Genomic DNA, 22773 nt, shown 5'->3' with positions numbered 1-22773 from the left:
TACCATATATGGACATTGACAGAATACCTATTGAGGGAATACTTATATATATAAATGTAAATGTAAAATGTAAAATAAATGCTACATAGGAAAACACGTTAAATCTGTAGAACCTTTTAAATGTGCTGCAACGTTTTGTTAAATTTTATCACACCTCATCTACAACACGCGGTTGAAAGATTTTGTCCAGTTAACAATAATCTATGATTTACATTGCATTATTCACTTAGAAATTTAAGTCCACTGTTTGGACAAAATTCCCAGTGTTCTTTGCGCTGTCGTCCCCTGGGTCTCACAGTCAGCCCTGATGTTCTACAGCAGGAGTGATGCACACTCACAGTTTATTTCTTCATCCATGAGAATATATAGAAAGAAAAACAGAAGTAATTTGAGGTTCACATATTCTCAATAATTTCATCTTGGTTCCAGAAAGAACATTTGTCCATGCTCTCTGGGCAGTAATGATAGCGCATGTATGAACAAACACATGCTGTATAAAAGATCATATATGGTCACAGCAATATTGGAAGATTACCGTGGAACAGCAGAGGAAGTCTTCCTCGTCTTCCTCACTCGTGTTCCAGCATAGGAAACAGAGACCATCATTAGTAACCAAAAAAACTGGTTTCAGCTGGGTTGCAATTTTAAACAGCTAAAACATTTTTACAGTGGACCAGAAAAGTGTTTCGTTTTTGTTGTTGGATTTAGCATATATTGATGTGTCCCCCATTTGAACACCCTAACATTGCTTCTTAATGCATCCTTCATAGTTAATAGTCATCCTGTAACATTGTTTCTTATTGATAGTGTCATAATTCTGTAACATTGTTTCTTATTGATAACGTCAGTTTTGTAACACTGTTTCTTATTGATAATGTCATAGTTCTGTAACATTGTTTCTTATTGATAACTTCAGTTCTGTAACATTGTTTCTTATTGATAACGTCAGTTCTGTAACATTGTTTCTTATTGATTGTGTCATAGTTCTGTAACTTTGTTTCTTATTGATTGTGTCATTGTTCTGTAACATTGTTTCTTATTGATTGTGTCATAGTTCTGTAACATTGTTCTTATATGTGGCCTGATTGTGTCACATTTCTGTTGCATTATTTCTTCTAGATGGCTTCCTATTTTGGATACACTGTGGCAGTGACTGATCTGAATGGAGATGGGTATGTTTTCTTGTAATACCAAAGTCATCGCTGTAATGGTTTCTTGAACTACAGTAAAACTAGACTCTCTTTCTGGTCAGCTTGACTTTAATTTGAATTGATTGGTGTACTTGTTAAAAAAGAGCGTTGGAGGTGTTCCCAATAGCTGAATGTGGCCTGCGGGTTTTGAACAGTTGGAAGATGTTTGGACACAGCTGGGCTTCCTTTCAACAGGTTCTGTATTCTGTGACCTTTGCTGTGTAAAGACAAAATCTGTGAGGTGCAATGAGGATCTTTTCTCCTCTCTTCTCTTCTATTCTCTTCACTTTTCCTTTCTTCTCTTCTTCTCTCCTCTTCTCTCTTCTGCTATTCTTTTCTATTCTCTTTTTTCTATTCCCTTATTTTCTCTTCTCTTCTCCTTTTTTCTCTTCTCTTCTTCTCCTCTCCATTCTCCGTATCATTCTGTCCTTCTCTCTTGATTCTCTTAACTGTCTGTAATCAAGGATTTCGGTTCTCTGGAGTGTTTCGTTGTTGACTGTTGGTTTCGCAGGAGGCTTTGGGGACAGTTATGGCTGTCATCTTGTTACACTCTCATCTTTCTCTCACACATTCTCTCTCACTCACTCTATATCTCTTTGCCTCTAGATGTTACTCAAAATGTCCTGTAGTGTTTGTGTTTACGCTGTAATTAACTTGAGTCCTGGGTTTATAGTAGTGTTTGAGTTTACGCTGTCATTAACTTGAGTCCTGGGTTTATGGTAGTGTTTGAGTTGATGCTGTCATTACCTCGAGCCCTGACTTTACGGTAGTCTTTCAGTTCACGTTGTCATTAACCTGAGTCCGTTTTACAGCTTCTGCACACATGCTAACGTTCAAGATGAGAACGCACTGCTAAAGTCAGAAGCCACTTAATGGTTAACTAGGCACTGCAGTACAGATACAGCGATATGCTCTACCTTACTGTTCTCTACCTTACTGTTCTCTACCTTACTGTACTCTACCTTACTGTTCTCTACCTTACTGTACTCTACCTTACTGTACCTTACTGGACTCTACCCTACTGTACTCTACCTTACTGTTCTCTACCTTACTCTACCTTACTGTACTCTACCTTACTGTTCTCTACCTTACTCTACCTTACTGTACTCTACCTTACTGTACTCTACCTTACTCTACCTTACTGTTCTCTACCTTACTCTACCTTACTGTTCTCTACCTTACTGTACTCTACCTTACTGTTCTCTACCTTACTCTACTCTACCTTACTGTACTCTACCTTACTGTTCTCTTCCTTACTGTACTCTACCTTACTCTACCTTACTGTACTCTACCTTACTGTTCTCTACCTTACTGTACTCTACCTTACTGTTCTCTACCTTACTGTACTCTACCTTACTCTACCTTACTGTACTCTACCTTACTGTTCTCTACCTTACTCTGCCTTACTCTACCTTACTGTACTCTACCTTACTCTACCTTACTGTACTCTACCTTACTGTACTCTACCTTACTGTTCTCTACCTTACTCTGCCTTACTCTACTCTACCTTACTGTACTCTACCTTACTGTACTCTACCTTACTCTACCTTACTGTACTCTACCTTACTGTTCTCTACCTTACTGTACTCTACCTTACTCTACCTTACTGTACTCTACCTTACTGTTCTCTACCTTACTGTACTCTACCTTACTCTACCTTACTGTACTCTACCTTACTGTTCTCTACCTTACTCTGCCTTACTGTACTCTACCTTACTGTACTCTACCTTACTCTACCTTACTCTACCTTTTTCGACCTGAGCTCTTTCTCAAACTGAACTTGAGATGTGGAATAAACCTCTTTTTCTCTGTCTGATGGCCGGTCTGTCTGATGGCCTGTCTGTCTGATGGCCTGTCTGACTGATGGCCTGTCTGACTTTCCTGCTGTCGGGTCTGTTTTTTGCACTCTGGCTCCAGCCCTGGTTATTCTCACAATGCATTCAAGAATGTAGGAAAATGTGGCATTTCTCCATCCAGCTGTAAAATCAGCCAATGCTGCTCGTCTTTTTAAACATCAGATCTCCAAAAAAGAAGTTATTATATGAGACATCAGTCTTATGAAGGTTATAGCAATTGACATTTGCTGTGTTGTTAGTTTCCCATCATTTGGCTAGACTGAATCAGATTTGATGAGTTCATATTTTTCACTGGTTATTCTGCAGTTTATTCCACATCCTAGCTAGATATGGATAGCTGACATGGAACTGCTTCAGCATTACTGGTTCCAGTCCCAGAGGAGAAGTCGTATTCTCATCTACAGTTAAAAATATGTAGTATAGAATGTGTCTGATCTGTGTGTGTGTGTGCGCGCGTGTGTGTGTGTGCGTGTGTGTGTGTGTGTGTGTGTGTGTGTATGTGTGTGTGTGTGTGTGTGTGTGTGTGTGCGTGTGTGTGTGTGTGTGTGTATGCGTGTGTGTGTGTGTATGCGTGTGTGTGCGTGTGTATGCGTTTGTGTGTATGTGTGTGTGTGTGTGTGTATGCGTGTGTATGTGTGTGTGTGTGTGCGTGTGTGTGTGTGTGTGTGTGTGTGTGTGTGTGTGTGTGTATGTGTGTGTGTGTGTGTATGCGTGTGTGTGTGTGTATGCGTGTGTGCGTGTGTGTGTGTGTGTGTGTGTGTGTGTGTGCGTGTGTGTGTGTGTGTGTGTGTGTGTGTGTGTGTGCGCGTGCGTGTGTGTGTGTGTGTGTGTGTGTGTGTAGGCTGGATGACGTTCTGGTTGGTGCTCCTCTCTACATGGATCGGGAGGTGGAGAGTAAGCCCCGGGAGGTGGGGCGTGTGTACCTGTACCTGCAGGAGGACACACTCCTCTTCTCCCCTCCCACCAGTCTCACCGGCTCACACCAGTTCGGCCGCTACGGTAGTGCAATCGCGCCACTCGGAGACATCAACCAGGACGGGTACCTCGGTAAGTGTGTGTGTGTGTGTGTGTGTGTGTGTGTGTGTGTGTGTGTGTGTGTGTGTGTGTGTGTAAGTATATGTAAGTCATATATGTATGTGTGTGTTTCTGTGTGATGGCATGTGTCTTGTGTGTGTGCACATGTGTATATGTGTGTCTGTGTTTGTATTCATCTTTGTGTGTATTTTTGGGGTGTGTGTGTTTATGTTTGTTTGTGTGTAAGTATATGTAAGTCATATATGTGTGTGTTTGTGTGTGTGTGTGTGTTTCTGTGTGATGGCATGTGTCTTGTGTGTGCACATGTGTATATGTGTGTCTGTGTTTGTATTCATCTTTGTGTGTATTTTTGGGCTGTGTGGGAGTGTGTGTGTGTGTGTGTGTGTAAGTATATGTAAGTCATATATGTGTGTTTGTGTGTTTCTGTGTGATGGCATGTGTCTTGTGTGTGTGCACATGTGTATATGTGTGTCTGTGTTTGTATTCATCTTTGTGTGTATTTTTGGGGTGTGTGTGTGTGTTTATGTTTGTTTGTGTGTAAGTATATGTAAGTCATATATGTGTGTGTTTGTGTGTGTGTGTGTTTCTGTGTGATGGCATGTGTCTTGTGTGTGCACATGTGTCTTGTGTGTCTGTGTTTGTATTCATCTTTGTGTGTATTTTTGGGGTGTATGTGTGCTCATGTGTGTTTTTATGTGTTTCTGGGCTTCTGTGTTAAATGGCTCTCATATCTTCTCCTGTTCGGCGTTTCCTGGTCTTCCCGGCCTGTGTTTGCTCACGGACCAGGAGCAGGAGGAGAAGGAGGAGGAGGAAGAGGAGAAGGAGGAGGAGGATATCCTTCCCTCCGACCAAATGCTGCAAATCAGCTCAGAATTTAGGGGCTTAGTTTGTGACCCCATGACCCTTTCTTTCTACTGCTTCAGGCCCTAAAGTGTGTGCATCCGTGCGTACGTGTATGTGTGTGTAGTTGTGGGTGTATGTGTGTGTGTATGAGACAGAGACAGAGCTGTAAGTAGCTGAGAATGTTTGTCAATCTATTTGGACTGCGCAGTTGCATGTTAAAGGACAGAACTGACGTTCTTCAGATGTTTATTTTTATTTTCATATTTATTTTCTTTTCGGAGCAGCTCTGTTGGCCCCGAGCCCAGCGTTGTTGCATTAGCGCTCTAATAACTTCCCCCGCAGGATGAGCGGGAGTGTGTGGCATGTTTTCCAGGATGACCAACTTTTAAGAGTCGCCCTTTTTGTTTCCCACTCCGCATGACGTAAAGGAACATGCACGGGAAGCCTGGGAAATCGTTTGGGTCCTGGAGTCCATTACTGATTTATTAAAGGAACGTCACCTTTCCCATCAGATAGGAGCTTCATCTGGATCCAAGCTCAGTGTGACTATCCCTGTGTTTGCGTCAAGGGTTTGTTTGTCTGCTTGAGTTTCGCTGCGTGTAGACTGTAGTCAGACGTGTCCAGGAGCCCCTCTGGTAGAGCAGTGTGTGGGTAGCTGGGTTCATTTGCCAGTACTGGGTTAATTTCCTAGTATTGATGATTATGGAAGATGCTCTGGATTACAGCTGCTCTGGATTACAGCTGTTTTGTATTACAGACACTCTGGATTACAGATGCTCTGGATTACAGCCGCTCTGGATTACATCTGCTCTTGCATCTCGCAAATGACGTAAATGTGTGTTTAATAAATGTCCTTGCTCATCTTTGAGTGAAATCCGAACTCCACGGTCCCAGCAGAGCCCCGGGGAGCGTGTGAGGGAGAAGCCTGGTCCTCTTCCACCTCTTAGCCCAATGCAGAGGGCCCTGATTCAGTCATCCACAGGCTGCTGTGGTTCCCAGTGGTTGAAATTGAAGCCAGGTTGTACCAAGACAAGGCTATTCTTTCTGACTGACTTTCATGGTCTCAAATGCCAATTAATTTACATTAATCACTCCCCTCCACCTATCAGAGAGTTGTTTCATTGTCATGGCAGCAAGGTCTGTTGTCTTCAGCTACTCACCGTGCCTCAGAGAGCAAGCAGGTGGAGTGGGTGATGTCCAGCTCTGACCAGTCATACACAAACACACTCAGTCCTCTGTAATCGTTCACAGAGTCGTTTAGGCTCATCTGAATCATGGGGAAGAAATGTAAATCACGTATATACAGTAAAGTGATGTATGTGGGTGTGTGTGGGTGTGTGTGAGAGTGTGTTTAAACATGCGGACCATTGCAGGTCCATCTGCAGTACACCACCCCATTTTGCTCCAAGTAGAAATTATGCTACAGGGATTAGGGGCGGGGCCTGTGTGAAACACTGGTATGAAAACTAATATGGCTGTAGACCCACGTGAGACGCTGCTGTGAAAGCTAATATGGCTGTAGACCCACGTGAGAAGCTGCTGTGAAAGCTAATATGGCTGTAGACCCACGTGAGAAGCTGCTGTGAAAGCTAATATGTCTGTAGACCCACGTGAGAAGCTGCTGTGAAAGCTAATATGGCTGTAGACCCACGTGAGACGCTGCTGTGAAAGCTAATATGGCTGTAGACCCACGTGAGACGCTGCTGTGAAAGCTAATTTGGCTGTAGACCCACGTGAGAAGCTGCTGTGAAAGCTAATATGGCTGTAGACCCACGTGAGACGCTGCTGTGAAAGCTAATATGGCTGTAGACCCACGTGAGACGCTGCTGTGAAAGCTAATTTGGCTGTAGACCCACGTGAGAAGCTGCTGTGAAAGCTAATATGGCTGTAGACCCACGTGAGACGCTGCTGTGAAAGCTAGTATGGCTGTAGACCCACGTGAGAAGCTGCTGTGAAAGCTAATATGGCTGTAGACCCACGTGAGACGCTGCTGTGAAAGCTAGTATGGCTGTAGACCCACGTGAGAAGCTGCTGTGAAAGCTAATATGGCTGTAGACCCACGTGAGACGCTGCTGTGAAAGCTAGTATGGCTGTAGACCCACGTGAGATGCTGGTGTGAAAGCTAATATGGCTGTAGACCCACGTGAGAAGCTGCTGTGAAAGCTAATATGACTGTAGATCATGAGAGTGAGCCATAGATCAGTATATGATACAAATATGAATCTCTCCAAGCCCTTTTACCTCACACTGAGCATTGGTATTGTGTTTTGCACTGATCAATGAACACTTATCAAATGATCTGAGCATGTGTGTGTGCATGCTTGCTTGTCTGTTTGTGTGTGTGTGTGTGTGTGTGTGTGTGGGTGTGAGAGAGAGAGAGAGAGAGAGAGAGAGGGGAGGGAGGGAGGGAGAGAGAGAGACATTACTGGCATTATAATGAATGATGGATGATGAATGATAGACAGTAAAGGCCTGAGTGTGCCCCTCTCATGCTTGCTGTGGGGTTGCCAGGTGTAGCCAGAATCAGCATGTTGTGTTGCATTTCCCATTATGAAGAACTATGTGGAAGGTGCACATGTGTCCCTTTCACACTTGCTGTGGGGTTGCCAGGAATAGTGTTTTGCCTCCCCAACATTACGCTTGCTCGCATCACTCATACATATAACTGCCATTGTGGGGGGGCCCATGGAGGTTGCCAAGTCAACCCTTTTTTGAGGGGGATGGTTGTTTGGCACAGTGCCAGGAACAGCACTCCTGCAGTAGGACAGGACTCGCCAAACAGGAAGAGGAAGTGACCCGGACAATGACCCGAAAGCGTGGCAAGTACATACGAGGTCTATTTATAAGACCTTGCTCACCCAGGAAAAATAGACACACACACACACACACACACACACATCCGCCACACACATACAGATACACATATGCAAAGGAGTACCCTCCAGTCAAACACACAATAAAAGTACACCCCACTCCCACCACATACACATATTGCAGTACACACACACACACACACACACACACACATACATACATACACACGCGGTGGTCCAGGAAAAAGGAAATGAGAGCTTTCTTGTATTGCTGATGTTATTTGTTAGGCCTAATTAATGTTTTTTTTCCTCCTTTCCTGCTGTATGGTTAATTCAGCCTCTCTTCCCACATCTGTCACTACCCACAGACTTTCTCTCCACTCCACTCTATCCCTCCCTCTCTCTCTCTCTCTCTCTTTCTCTTCCTTTGCCCATCTCTTCTGTTATACAGTATGTCTCTGTGCTCTGAGTATGTCTGCATTTTTAAACTACATAACCAAAATGAAAACTGGTATATGTGTGTATGTGTGTGCATTTGTTTGGCTGTGAGCACATGTGGCTGTGTGTGTGTGTGTGTGTGTGTGTGTGTGTGTGTGTTAGTGCGTGATCTGTTTGTCTGTAATGTAACGGATCAGTCTGTCCCCATAGAGCTCAGTGTAGATCTGCATATCTATTTAAACTCTCCTCCCCTCCATCCTTCCCCCCGCTCATCCCAGACCTAGCCATCCGAGTGATGAATAATAGATCAGGAATGGTATCAGCTCTGCCAAGCATCGTACAGGGGAAAGAAACATGGAAAAGTTATGGTACAAAATGTTACAATGAGTTGATGATTTAGAACCCATAAGGGCATTTGTGTGTTCTAAAAGCTTTACCATACATTGCATTCCTTAAGCTCTTTTTTAAGTGGCTTCTGATTTGGACTAATATGATTCTACTAAATCTGCTGCTTTAACTGAACGCCGAGGTTGGTGGTTTACATTTTACATTTTACATTTATGGCATTTGGCAGACGCCCTTATACAGAGCGACTTACACTTTTATCTCATTATTTGTACAAGTGAGCAATTGAGGGTTAAGGGCCTTGCTCAGGGGCACCTCAGTCATGGCCTCAGGTCTGGGAATCGAACCCGGAACCCTCTGGTCACAAGATCAGTTCCCTAACCACCAGGCCATGACTGGTGGTTCAGCCAGCTATGATGGTAGCATCCCGGTCCTCTGCATCAGAACTCAGCTCTCTCTTACTCTCTCACTCTTTCTCTCTCTCTGATCAGCAAGTCACCCTGGTCATGCATAAACAGCTTTGTGGATGTTTACCTCAGGAGTTCTAAAGGGCAGTATCTCCTGTCTTCTTCTTTGACTCAGAAGACATATGGGTCACATCATTTTCAGCTGAAAATCAGCAACAATATTTGTTGATGTTGGATTTTAGGAACGCAAACTTGAGATTTGTACAGAAAGTACAATGCTAGGTCAGTAAGATTCATTCAAAACCCGGAATGTAACTTCTCCATGGTGATCAGTCTAAAGACTTTCTCTGTCTGTCTGTCTCTATCTCTATCTCTCTCTCTCTCTCACACACACACACAATCACACACACACACACACACACACACACACACACACACACACACACACACACACACACTGTCTCTTTCTGTCTATCCCCTCCCCCCTCAGATGTAGCAGTTGGAGCTCCATTTGCGGGCGAGGATCGTGGAGGGCAGGTGTTTATCTATAACGGCCAGCGAGCTGGTCTGATGCTGGAGGCCTCGCAGGTGCTGACTGGAACCTGGGCCTCGCCTGGAATTCCAGCAGGCTTTGGGTTCACCCTGCGTGGGGACTCTGATCTGGACAACAACCAGTACCCTGGTGAGCAAGGAAAAACAATACGTTGTTGTACTTTCTCTCTCTCTCTGTCTCACTATCCTTCTGTTGCTCTGTCTCTCTCCTTCAGTCACTTTGTCTCTCTCCTTCAGTCACTTTCTCTCTCTCTCTCTCTCTCCCTCTGTCTCTCTATCTCTTTCCCTCTGTCTCCCTCCATGTCTCTGCTGCCTGTGCATGCTCCTGGAATTGTAATCATGCTTTGGTGTGGAGTCTCAGTGATGAGCCAGAGGTAGAGAGAGAGAGTTTGTGCAGAAACTCCAGTCAGTCTCTCTAGAAACACTCAGGCGGGAGGAATAAGTCAGACTCTTTAGCAACACTGAGACGGGAGGAATAAGGCTCTTCTGTTCTGGGTTTCCTGCCACTCCGTCTGTGAGATGTGGTTCAGATTTGGGTTTTTCTAATATTTTGTTCCTGTTTTGGTTGTGAAGCTTCAAAGAGCTGCACATGTTTCCCCAGTCCCCATTGTTTCTCATGGCTGCCTTTTTTCAGCCATCAAAGCAATTGTCCAGTACAAACATATTTTTGTGTGTGTGTGTGTGTGTGTGTACATGACCCCCTGCATTAAACACGCACATGAACATGGACACACGCGTGCACACTCTCTCTCTGACACACACACACACACACACACACACACACACACGAGTTGTCTGGAAGGTGTTAGTGTTGATCCTCAGAGGCCCGTTAGCCTGGTCCCCTCAGTAGAAGCCTCTCACTCTAACAGCTCTGCACGTGTGGTAGGCTGCCAGCACACGCGAAGGTGACATACAGTATATGGATGCAGTGTTTATAACTCTGATTCATCCCTGAACTGGTCACCATAGTGCATTTATAAATCAAGGGTAATATTGCAGAACAGTCACTACTACGCCTGTTAAAGCATTAACCAGGTTTCTACAGACTGGAGGAGAAACTCTTAAAACTTGAGTGGTGTGTGTGTGTGTGTGTGTGTGTGTGTGTAGACTTACCAGCCACATCAACTTTATTCGAAGATGTTTGAGAAACAACATCATTCCTAAGGGATTTCCACCTTCAGTTTCTCTGGAAACTTTGTGTACTCATACAAACGTGAAAATTCAAGTGAGAGATATATTAAAAATTGAAGTAGAGTGGGTGAGTGGGTGTTTTTGGTGCTGGTGGTGGTGGGGAGGGGGGTTAAAGGCAGTTACAAACTGCGATAGCAAATTAGTTTTCCAGAGCTTCACTGTGTCAACAACGTAGGAAAGCGTTTCGGTCTCGGGGGACTCAACGTCATGTTCACGCGCCGCCATGGGTTATGGTATACCTATATCTGCGGTCTATAAGTCTTCAATTAAGACCGATGTTTCTTGTTAAACCAGAACCAGAAGTCTGATTGAGCTGTAACATTAGCCGGCGCATAGGGTGTGCGCGTTACCACGCACGTTTCGTACGCTCTGTTGGCCGGGAACAAACACGACGTTGCCGAGGAGTGTATCAGGTTCGGTATGAACCGAGCGACCGTCCGAGAACGCGCGCGAGACAGCGCGAGACCGAGCGCGAGACGGTGCGAGCCGCCAGCTCGTAGCATTTCAGCTGAACTCTGGAGTGTATTACCAGGGTACAAGTTGCAATTAACGAGAGTTGAAACACTGACTCGTGTAAATGAGCGTTTGTTTTAACAGTTTATACGAACATGTTCTATGTTTACCTATAAAATAGCTTAAATGGTCCAATGAGGTTAGATAGCGTTGCGAAGCTCTGAATAACCATTCAAGCATTTCCGCCACAACTAGTATATTACCATCCAAATATAGCAACATCTGATTTCGACCATCATGAAAATACGTGCGAATTCCTTGATGTTTTTGAAGTCCGCTATCTTTCTTGTTGTGTAAAATCTTGTTGAGGCTTCATAATCGCTAACAAGTCATTTCCCAAGTGAGGCGTTTCGCATAGTGCGTCAGTCGGGACAGGGAGGTGTCGTGTGTGTGTGTGTGTGTGTGTGTGTGTGTGTGTGTTCATATTATGCTCACGTTTTTTAATGCTCATCACTTACATTTCAGTACTTATTAATAAAATGTTTCTGTGGTGGACCTGTTTGTATGGACTGGGTTTATTTGCACATTTCCTTCTTAATGGGGGTTCACTGACGATGCACTGCAGACCCAACAAAACAAGCTAAGCTAACACATACATTTCCATCTGCATGTTTCTCACACACATGCTCTCACACACCTCTCTCTCTCTCTCTCTCTCTCTCTCTCTCTCTCTCTCTCTCTCTCTCTCTCTCTGCATGTCTCTTTCTCATGCATACACCTTTACACACTGTATGTCTCCCTCTCTGTCACATACACAAATACCTCTTTGTCTCTCTCTCTCTCTCTCTCTCTCACATGCACACATCTCTCTCTCCCATTCTGCTGGAGCAAGCTTCAGATAGACACACCATCATGTCTGATGTGAACAGGCCAGGCATCTGGTCAACTCTTGAAAACATTTGGTGTGTGTTTGATGTACATTTGTGAGTGTAATATACACTTCGTCAGTTTCTGTTTTATGTCCCTTTGCACAGTTCTTTTGTATGCCATTTTATTACTAATTCTACCATTATGAAACACTTGAAATGTCACTGGTATTAATTTTGACTGCTTCAAATTCATTTCAGTGACATCTGTTTTGGCTAGTTGTGCAAACTCATATATTGTCCATATGTAAGTCATGCATATGTCAAGTCAAGTCAGGTTTATTTATGTAGTGCTTCTTACAGCACAAGTTGTTTTACACAAACAGGTTTTGACAAAGCAGCTTTGCAAAAGTATTGGTCCAGGTCACTAATGAGCAAGCCAGAGGTGAAGTGTGTGTGTGTGTGTGTGTGTGTGTGTGTGTGTGTGTGCGTGTGTGTGCTTGTGCGTGTGTGTGTGCTTGTGCGTGTGTGTGTGGGTGTGGGTGTGCGTGTGTTTGTGCGTGCGTGCGTAATAGGCTTTAGGTCAGTGACTCTCTGCTCACAGTTTAAAGCTGAATTCTGGGTTAAAATCAGTGTTCATTGGTCAAGTCACAACCAAACAAGTAGCCAATTAGGCCCACATTAACCATGCACCATTTCCTGCACACAGCATTCCCTACAGCCATGGCTATCATGGTCCAACAGAACCAGGAAATGGCTGCTGAGAGGATCTGGGAAATATCTGGGTTGATCTTCCTCAGTTGCTGTGACTGGATTTTCATAGAAGCAAGTGTAAGATGGTGCTGTATAGCAGATGGTGTGTTGATTTGGCTTTTAAATCTTCATAACAATTGCTTTCTATAGTCTCTGGAAGCTCTTAGTGTGTGTGTGAACTAGGTGTGTATGAATGAATGAATGAAACGTGCCATATTTGTCAATTGTGATTTTTTTTTTTCACCGCAACCATCGTATTCACCCATCTGTGCAAATAGACCACACACACACACTCACATTAGTGATCACTAGGGGGCTGTGGTGCACACACGCCCTAGCCCGGCGCCCGGGGAGCAGTTGGGTTTAGGTGCCTTGCTCAAGGGCACCTCAGTCATGGCCTCAGGCCTGGGAATCGAACCCACAACCCTCCGGTCACAAGACCAGCTCCCTACCACAGGACCATGACTGACCCACAGTAGTGTATGTGTGCTCTGCTAGGTGAATGCATATACGTGACTGTGTAAGAGGTTATAACTTCTATATGTGTTTTGGTCTAGGGCTAATGCATACACATACCCTAATGGGGACACTAATGGGGAGTGTCAGTGTCGGAGTCCTTCCTTTCTGCCCAAATGAGTCCACACAGAGGTGATCATTTCTGATTGCTTTGAGGAATGAGCGGATGGAGGTCCAACAGGCTGTATGATGTGGGAGAGGTGGTGGGCAGGGGTGGAGGTGTGAGAGGGGATTCTAGTGGCTGGTTTGGTTCAGGTATTTCACTGGCAGGGAATGGTCTCCTTCACTGGAGATGGCTTTAACAGACGGGAGGTTTGTTCAACCCAGCCCAGTGCTCCAGCTCCTGGAGAGAGCACTCAAATACTCCATCTAACACAGAGCACTCAAATACTCCATCTAACACAGAGCACTCAAATACTCCATCTGACACAGAGCACTCAAATACTCCATCTAACACAGAGCACTCAAATACTCCATCTAACACAGAGCACTCAAATACTCCATCTGACATGTTCAAATGCCCCATCTAGTACAGAGCACTCAGACTCTCCCTGTAGAGCAGTTGCGTTGCGTTCTTTTCTCCATCTCCATCACGCTGCTCTGCAGTCTGGTGCAATAGTACCCACAGGATTTTGACCTGAATATTTTGAATCTAATAGGTACATGGAATGCATACACATAAGGACAAACGCATACACACACACACACTCTCTCTGTCTTCAGTGCCAGTATGAGTGAGCTGAACACCCAGATGGAGTCACCAGATGTTTCACAGAGTTAGACTGTCCAGCACTATCATTTACTCAAACAAGGTGAAAGAAAACTCCTGTGTGTTTGCGTGTGTATATGTGTGTGTATGTGTATATGTATATGCTTCGCTCCTGCATGTCTAAAAACAGCGCTCAAATTTAGGGCGGGCACTTTGCCTGGACAGCCAAACGTAAATTCCCTTTCGGCAGGGGCCACTCTCAGCAGGGCCTGCAAACAGAGGGGGAGTCTCTAGATGCTTATTGGGGTTCCTGGATTTATTCTAGAACATTCCTGTCTGCGCGCCTCTGATTCTGGCCGGCTACCAGTGGTCCTCCAGGACCAATCTGTACTCACCCGCCTATTAACTCTGTCAAAAAGCTTTCACTTACACGGGCAGAAACAAGTCTTCAACTCAGATTCATCATTTGAGTTAAAACTGAGTTAAAACTTTTCTCGCCACAAAAGTGTGGATTCTGGATGCCCTGTGTCTGGGTGGGCGGGATGGGGGGGGGGGGGGGGGGGGGGGTGCCAGTTATGTGCTGCTGCTCTGTCCACTTCGTCTGTCCACTCCTTGGAGGTCTTTACACTTAAACAAAAGTAAAGGTTTGGAATTGCGACTAATTGCAAAGGCCAACTGAGAGTAGCCATAATGCGATCAGTGTGGTCAATGGGTCACTGTAAGTCATTGCATAATCATGTTTATTGCTGATTCGGTTGTATAAATAGTCATTTTCTGAAATGTCCGCTATTGAGTTTATGGATAGATGACTGATGGTTATGGCGCAAACAGCTGTCACCAGAGAGAGGACACACAGGTTGTGGTGTATGCATGTATGTGTGCATGTGCCTGTGGGTGTGTGTGTGTGTGTGTGTGTATGCATGTATGTGTGCATGTGCCATGTACCTGTGGATGTGTGAGTATATGCATGGGTGTGTGTGTGTGTGTGTGTGTGTGTGTGTGTGTGTGTGTGTGTGTGTGTGTTTGTGTGCCATGTACCTTAGCTCACCAGTGTCATTGAAGTTTTCTCATTAAGGCGTTCCCAAAGTGCCACTAGCTCTTTAAACAGTTCCTACTTCATCCACTTGTTTTTATATTTCTCTGATATTTTAACTTTTTTGTCGATGCAGTAACACAGTCTGCAGAATGCAGCATTATAACGTATGCAGCATTATAACGTAGCTCTGCCATACCTGCAAAACCCAGCTCGCTTGGGACTCAGACGTGTGGCCAGAAAGCCCTTCAACCTGGGATATTTTTGGTCAGGAATCCCCCTGACAACTACTTGATCATGTTTGGTTGTGTTTGGGTTTTGATCGTTATGGAAACCATGGGGATATTTAGACCTTGGTGATGGTGGTGGTGGTGGTGGTGCTTGTGATGTGAGGTCAGCAAAACATGCACGATGCATCTGGGTGCTATGGAGACTCCAGAGGACCAAATCACTCCCAGCTGAGGCATGCTTTGAAGCTGATACACTCTCTTCTGTCTGTGTTCTTGCTTCCTCCCTCCCTCTCTCTCTCTCTCTCTCTCGCTCACTCACACACACACACTGTCTCACTTGTTATCAATTGCTTATGTACTCTCACTCTCTGTCTGTCTGTCTGTCTGTCTGTCTGTCTCTCTCTCTCTCTGTCGCTCTGCCTGTCCTTGTGTTAATGTAGATCTGATTGTTGGTGCCTTTGGAGCTGGCAAAGTAGTTGTGTATAGGTAAGAAACACACACGCACCCCATCCCCAAACCACATTGCTATTTTCCCAAACAAGCAAAATACTCATGCAAACAGTGCAGTAACATGTATGCCTTCACTTGCATGCATACATTCCATTTCTCTCTCAGTCTCTCTCACACACACACACAATCACAACTATCATTACACAAACACGACCACATGTTCCACTCATCAGTGTGAGAGTCTTAGCAGACACAGCCAAGCGCTTTTCATTGGAAAGCAACTTCAGATGGATGTGAGTTTGCTTTCCCTGTGATCAGCAGTGTGCCGTTGACGTGTGTGTGTGTGTGTCTGCGTGGACTGAACGCTGCTGTTTGGGTTTGCGATGGTGAGCTTCCCCCGGGTCTTCCCAAACCTCAGTGTGAGTGCATGATGGTGCAAGCGACCTCTGAACCCTGCGGTGTTGGGACAGCGTGTTGCTCCTAGGTTAGGTTTCTCCCCGAAATGTTGTAAAACAGCTCAGTTCTTCCTTCCACAAAGCCACTGAGCCTTGAACCCCACAAAGACACACAAACATACAAACACACATGCTCTTACACATATATATGAAGACACACACCTGACGTGACAGAGCGTCAGTGTTAAAACCATTAGCAGGCAGGGGCGCCAGTGTGTTTGTGTAAGCTAACGTTACCAGAACTAAACACCCAGGCCGAGTAATGGTAGAGAGAGAGAGAGAGAGAGATAACTTTACCAGACACCATACATGTTAGAATCTCACCTCTTAACCCTCTTGAGGCATTACTGCATTACTTAAGCTCTCGTGTGCTTAATAGCCTGAGACAATGCTGAATTTCTGTGCCTTCACACAGGTGTTCATAAACACTGTATTCACCCCAATTCCCACTGGTGTTCAGTAACACTGTATTCACACCCAATTCCCACTGGTGTTCAGTAACATTGTATTCACACCCAATTTACACTGTGTTCAGTAACACTGTATTCACACCCAATTCCCACTGGTGTTCAGTAACACTGTATTCACACCCAATTCCCACTGGTGTTCAGTAACACCGGATTCACACCCAATTCCCACTGGCATCACATTTACCTGGGAAGGCTTATAGCACTTGACCTCTGTCTGAATGTTGTTACTAGGGCGAGGCCGGTGGTCACCGTGGACGCTGAGTTGATCCTGACCCCAAGAATACTGAACCCAGAGGACAGATCTTGCCGCCTGCCAGACTCGGATGCCATGGTTACCTGGTAAGCACAAACCTCACCCCTGGTCACTTTTAGCAGCTACGTCGCTAACTACACTCTTGTGTTGTAGTGTGATGGCAAGTCACTTTTTTGTGAAAAAAGATTCTGAGTGGCTGGGGTGGATGTGGGGGAGGGGCCTTGCACATCGACTCAACAGTTCTGGTTCATTTGCTGAATTACATTGTTTATGGAAGTTTAACACTTAAGGCCTCTTAACATGTTGCCAAGCTAAACACACACATTTATATGCCTGTGTTTATGTCTGTGTGTGTGTGGATAAATTTTGTTTCCCACAAGAGCCCCCCAAAAGTCTTTGTAGGGGGGTGGTACTGTAAACACTTGAAATCTGTTTTACTTGCGTGTGTGTGTTAATGTGTATGTGTATTGTTGTGTGGGTGGGTATATGTCATTGTGTGTGTATGTGCGTGTGTGTGTGTATGTGCTTGTATGTGTGTGAGTGTGCTTGCATGTGTGTGTATGTGGTGTGTTTGTGTGTGTGTATGTGTGTGTGCATGGGTATGTGTGTGTATGTGCGTATGTGTTTGTGTGGGTGTTAGTGTGCATGTATATGTGTGTGTGTGTGTGTGTGTGTGTGTGTGTGTGTGTGTGTGTGTGTGTGTGTGTGTGTGTGTGTGCATGGGTATGTACATGTGTGTGTATGTGCGTGTGTGTTTGTGTGGGTGTTAGTGTGCATGTATATGTGTGTGTATGTGCGTGGGTGTGTATGGGTATGTGCATGTGTGTGTGTGCATGGATATGTATGTGTGTGTGTGTGTGTGTGTGTGTGTGTGTGTGTGTATGTATGTGTGTGTATGTGTGTGTGCGTGGGTATGTACGTGTGTGTGTGTGTATGTGGTGTGTGTGTGTATGTGGTGTGTGTGTGTATGTGGTGTGTGTGTGTGTATGTGGTGTGTGTGTGTGAAGGCAGTAGTGGTTTTGGGAAGGCACACAAAAACTAAAGTGTGTAATTCTTTAACAACAAAAGAGTAGCAGACTAAACAAAACACATTACAGACCCTGTAACCAGTATAACCAGTACACCCCCAGACCCTGTAACCAGTACACACTCCACCCTCAGACCCTGTAACCAGTACACACTCCACCCCCAGACCCAGTTACCAGTACACACTCCACCCCCAGACCCTGTAACCAGTACACACTCCACCCCCAGACCCTGTAACCAGTACACACTCCACCCCCAGACCCTGTAACCAGTACACACTCCACCCCCAGACCCTGTAACCAGTACACACTCCACCCCCAGACCCTGTAACCAGTACACACTCCACCCCCAGACCCTGTAACCAGTACACACCCCCCCCCAGACCCTGTAACCAGTACACACTCCACCCCCAGACCCTGTAACCAGTACACACCCCCCCCCCCAGACCCTGTAACCAGTACACACTCCACCCCCAGACCCTGTAACCAGTACACACTCCACCCCCAGACCCTGTAACCAGTACACACCCCCCCCCCAGACCCTGTAACCAGTACACACTCCACCCCCAGACCCTGTAACCAGTACACACTCCACCCCCAGACCCTGTAACCAGTACACCCCCCCCCCAGACCCTGTAACCAGTACACACTCCACCCCCAGACCCTGTAACCAGTACACACTCCACCCCCAGACCCTGTAACCAGTACACACCCCACCCCCAGACCCTGTAACCAGTACACACCCCCCCCCCCCCCCCCAGACCCTGTAACCAGTACACACCCCACCCCCAGACCCTGTAACCAGTACACACTCCACCCCCAGACCCTGTAACCAGTACACCCCCCCCAGACCCTGTAACCAGTACACACTCCACCCACGCATCAACGAGCCAACTCTGCAGCCAAAGCTACTATTTGACCTTCTTGAGTGACAATCTCCATGACACCACCCTCTCCTCCACAGGACGAGACGGTCTCCATCTCCCTGCTTTCCTCTTTGTGCAGGCCTCACTTCACACATTCCACGTGTCCCTCACACATCCACCCTTCTTCCAGGGGGCGTGTCCATGCCCCTCAGCAGGGGTTCCTATTGGGCCCCATACCGTCCCCTCACGGTGGGGGAGGGGGTTCCTTTCTCCATGGGCCCTTAGTGCCTCTACAGTACCACCGCACCACCGACAGCGCTTGTTCAGAAAACCTTAACTTCACATGAAAAGGAAGGAGAGGTAGAGAGAGGGGAAAGAAAGAGAGAAGAAAGAAAGAGAGAGCAAGGGAGAGGGAGGAGAAAGAAAGAGACAGAGAGAAGTGGGTGGGGGAGATATCAGAAGACGTAGGAAGCTCCTGTGTTTTTGTTGTTGTTTTTGTTTGTCTTTATTTGTGGAATTAAACCCTGCCGTGTGTGTGTGTGTGTGTGTGTGTGTGTGTGTGTGTGTGTGTGTGTGTTTGAGCATAAATCTGTGTGTGTGTGTGTGTGTGTGTGTGTGTGTGTGTGTGTGTGTGTGTGTGTGTGTGTGTGTGTTTGAGCATAAATCTGTGTGTGTGTGTGTGTGTGTCATGGGTGTTTGTGTGTGTGTGTGTGTGTGTGTGTGTGTGTGTGTGTGTGTGTGTGTGTGTGTGCGTGCGTGCGTGCGCTTGTGTATGTGTCTGCGTATGTCTTTAAAGACTATGAGACTCCATGCTAACACACTGATAGCCTAGTAATAGCCCACTCTTTTGCCTAAGGGTTTAGGCAAGTACTGTATGGTCTGGAATAACAGGCATTAATGGTACACACACACACACACGCACACACACACACACACTCAAGATGCACTAGTACTCTGAATAATGCACAGTAATTGTTCCTTGCAAATGGGCTGCAAAGTGAGGAAGAATTTCTGTTGGGTCAGGACATAGTTCAGGGGTCATACCTCATGCACGTGTATGTGTTGTGTGTGTGTGTGTGTAGTAAATATCCTTGTCATTAGAGACTTGCTAATGAGGGTGACACACATCATTGAGGATTCAGCAGGGTTACTTGCACATGCGCGCGCACACACACACACACACACACACACACACACACACACACACACACACACATTCATGCACTGATTCGACACATGTAAGTTGGGTCATAGCCACATCAGAACAAGGCTTTATGGGTATTGCATATTATATACATAGCACTATATCCGGTGTTTATGGGTAAATCAGACTGGGTTCAAGGTGTAGTATGTGTATGTACGTGTGTGTCTTCATGTGTGTGTTGTGTGCATGTGTGTGCCTACGTGCATATGTGAATGTATGTATGCAGGAGCATGTGTGTGTGTGTGTGTGTGTGTGTGTGTGTGTTTGAGCATAAATCTGTGTGTGTGTGTGTGTGTGTCATGGGTGTTTGTGTGTGTGTGTGTGTGTGTGTGTGTGTGTGTGTGTGTGTGTGTGTGTTGTGTGCGAACATGTGTGTTTGTGTTTTCCCTGCATGGTTAGAGCTGTCTGTCCAGACACTGAGAGTGATGTCACAGTGTGAGTGTTTTTATAGCAGAAACACACATGCAGGACCCCATGTGGTCCAGTGTCAGCGTGTTGCACATAAGTGGAGGCCCGCGTGTTTGTTCCCATGCGTGTTATGTGCACGTGTTATTCATGACAGACGTGTAGATGGTGTAAGCAGCTCTGTAAATCCTCACACTGCTGCCACTTATACATTCCACCAATTAAATTACCCAGAGCTAGATGAAGACTTTCCTGTGGGATACAGATATAAAGCATGATTGTGGTTTTTGTGTGGATGCATGCATGCTTGTGTGTGTGTGTGTGTGTGTGTGTGTGTGTGTGTGTGTGTGTGTGTGTGTGTGTGTGTGTGTGTGTGTGTGTGTGTGTGTGTTTTGTGAATTTGTGTGTGTGTGTGTATGTAAGTGTGTTTGTGTGAAATCAAGCTTCAAGTTACAGAACGCTCATAGTGCAGGAAAAACAAATGTTTTGTAAAAACTGAACCTGATGGAGCCAGGACCTGACTGATGACATCAACAGGAAGTGCTGACTCAGGAAGTGCTGACACATGCACACGTATTAAATCACAACACAATGCAGTCAGCTTCTTCAGCAAACCCATGACATGCGCAAATTGGGGGGCGTACAGAAGAGCATAGGGGACGGATATCCAGGCTGTAGGTCCAGGAGGAGATCATGATGGGTGGATGTCCAGGCTGTAGGTCCATGAGGAGATCATGATGGGTGGATGTCCAGGCTGTAGGTCCAGGAGGAGATCATGATGGGTGAATGTCCAGGCTGTAGGTCCAGGAGGAGATCATGGTGGGTGGATGTCCAGGCTGTAGAAACAGGAGGAGATCATGGTGGGTGGATGTCCAGGCTATAGAACCAGGAGGAGATCATGGTGGGTGGATGTCCAGGCTATAGAACCAGGAGGAGATCATGGTGGGTGGATGTCCAGGCTATAGAACCAGGAGGAGATCATGGTGGGTGGATGTCCAGGCTATAGAACCTGGAGGAGATCATGATGGGTGGATGTCCAGGCTATAGAACCAGGAGGAGATCATGATGGGTGGATGTCCAGGCTGTAGGTCCAGGAGGAGATCATGGTGGGTGGATGTCCAGGCTATAGAACCAGGAGGAGATCATGGTGGGTGGATGTCCAGGCTGTAGATACAGGAGGAGATCATGATGGGTGGATGTCCAGGCTATAGAACCAGGAGGAGATCATGGTGGGTGGATGTCCAGGCTGTAGATACAGGAGGAGATCATGGTGGGTGGATGTCCAGGCTATAGAACCAGGAGGAGATCATGGTGGGTGGATGTCCAGGCTATAGAACCAGGAGGAGATCATGATGGGTGGATGTCCAGGCTATAGAACCAGGAGGAGATCATGGTGGGTGGATGTCCAGGCTATAGAACCAGGAGGAGATCATGATGGGTGGATGTCCAGGCTATAGAACCAGGAGGAGATCATGATGGGTGGATGTCCAGGTTGTAGATCCAGGAGGAGATCATGGTGGGTGGATGTCCAGGCTGTAGGTCCAGGAGGAGATTATGGTGGGTGGATGTCCAGGTTGTAGATCCAGGAGGAGATCATGGTGGGTGGATGTCCAGGCTGTAGGTCCAGGAGGAGATCATGGTGGGTGGATGTCCAGGCTGTAGGTCCAGGAGGAGATCATGGTGGGTGGATGTCCAGGCTGTAGGTCCAGGAGGAGATCATGGTGGGTGGATATCCAGGCTATGGCCTCTAATCTCACTGGAATGATTCTTTTAGTTTCAACCTGTTTGCGTTTGCACGCCTTGAAATAAAGGTTTATAGCTATAGCTAGATGTTGAACTGATTAAAGTTGATATGTATTTTGGACTGCATTAGGTTTGTCAGTTGAATACAGTGACCTTTACCGGTCTGTGATGATTGATCTCTCTTTCTCTCCATCTCTCCATCTCTCTCTCTCTCTCTCTCTCTCTCTCTCTCTCAGTATGAGGGTAGATATCTGTGCAAAAGTCTCTGGAATTGGAATACCAGACAATGTTGGTAAGACTTTTTGTGTTTTCTGTGTGTGTGTGTGTGTGTGTGAGAGAGAGAGAGGGAGAGAGAGAGAGAAAGAGCCAAAACAAAAAGGTGTGATCTGCAGCTGAATCAACAGGCAATAAAATTGCCTGCCCTAACACTTTCAGAGCAATCTGTCTGTCAAACTGTGTATTTGATTTGATACAGACCATGTCTGTCTGTGTGTGTCTGTGCGTGTGTGTGCGTGTGTACATGTGTGCACGTGCCTGTTTGTGTGTGTTAGAGAACCACTCTAAAAACCTCATAATACATCAGAATTGTATTGATCCAAGTCCAGTAACAAAGTTCCTAACAGTGTTGCTCTCCACATCTCTCTCCTTCTCTTTCTATGTCTCTCTGTCTCT

The 22773-nt window shown here is 45.9% G+C and overlaps 1 protein-coding gene across 1 annotated transcript in view; it reads left to right on the top strand.

Annotated features, from left to right (window-relative positions):
• The window catches only part of itga8 (integrin, alpha 8), a 70239-nt gene that overhangs the window by 18361 nt on the left and 29105 nt on the right, over positions 1-22773 (top strand). The window contains exons 11-16 of the mRNA XM_077013129.1: positions 1120-1172; positions 3888-4093; positions 9418-9609; positions 15671-15716; positions 16837-16944; positions 22338-22393. Coding sequence (XP_076869244.1) covers positions 1120-1172; positions 3888-4093; positions 9418-9609; positions 15671-15716; positions 16837-16944; positions 22338-22393 — 661 coding nt within the window. The remainder of the gene's footprint in view (positions 1-1119; positions 1173-3887; positions 4094-9417; positions 9610-15670; positions 15717-16836; positions 16945-22337; positions 22394-22773) is intronic.

Source organism: Brachyhypopomus gauderio, chromosome 7 (assembly GCF_052324685.1).
Source record: "Brachyhypopomus gauderio isolate BG-103 chromosome 7, BGAUD_0.2, whole genome shotgun sequence".
In the NCBI taxonomy this organism is placed as follows: domain Eukaryota; kingdom Metazoa; phylum Chordata; class Actinopteri; order Gymnotiformes; family Hypopomidae; genus Brachyhypopomus; species Brachyhypopomus gauderio.
Note: the sequence above shows the minus strand (reverse complement) of the source record. Positions and strands in the feature narration are given on the sequence as shown.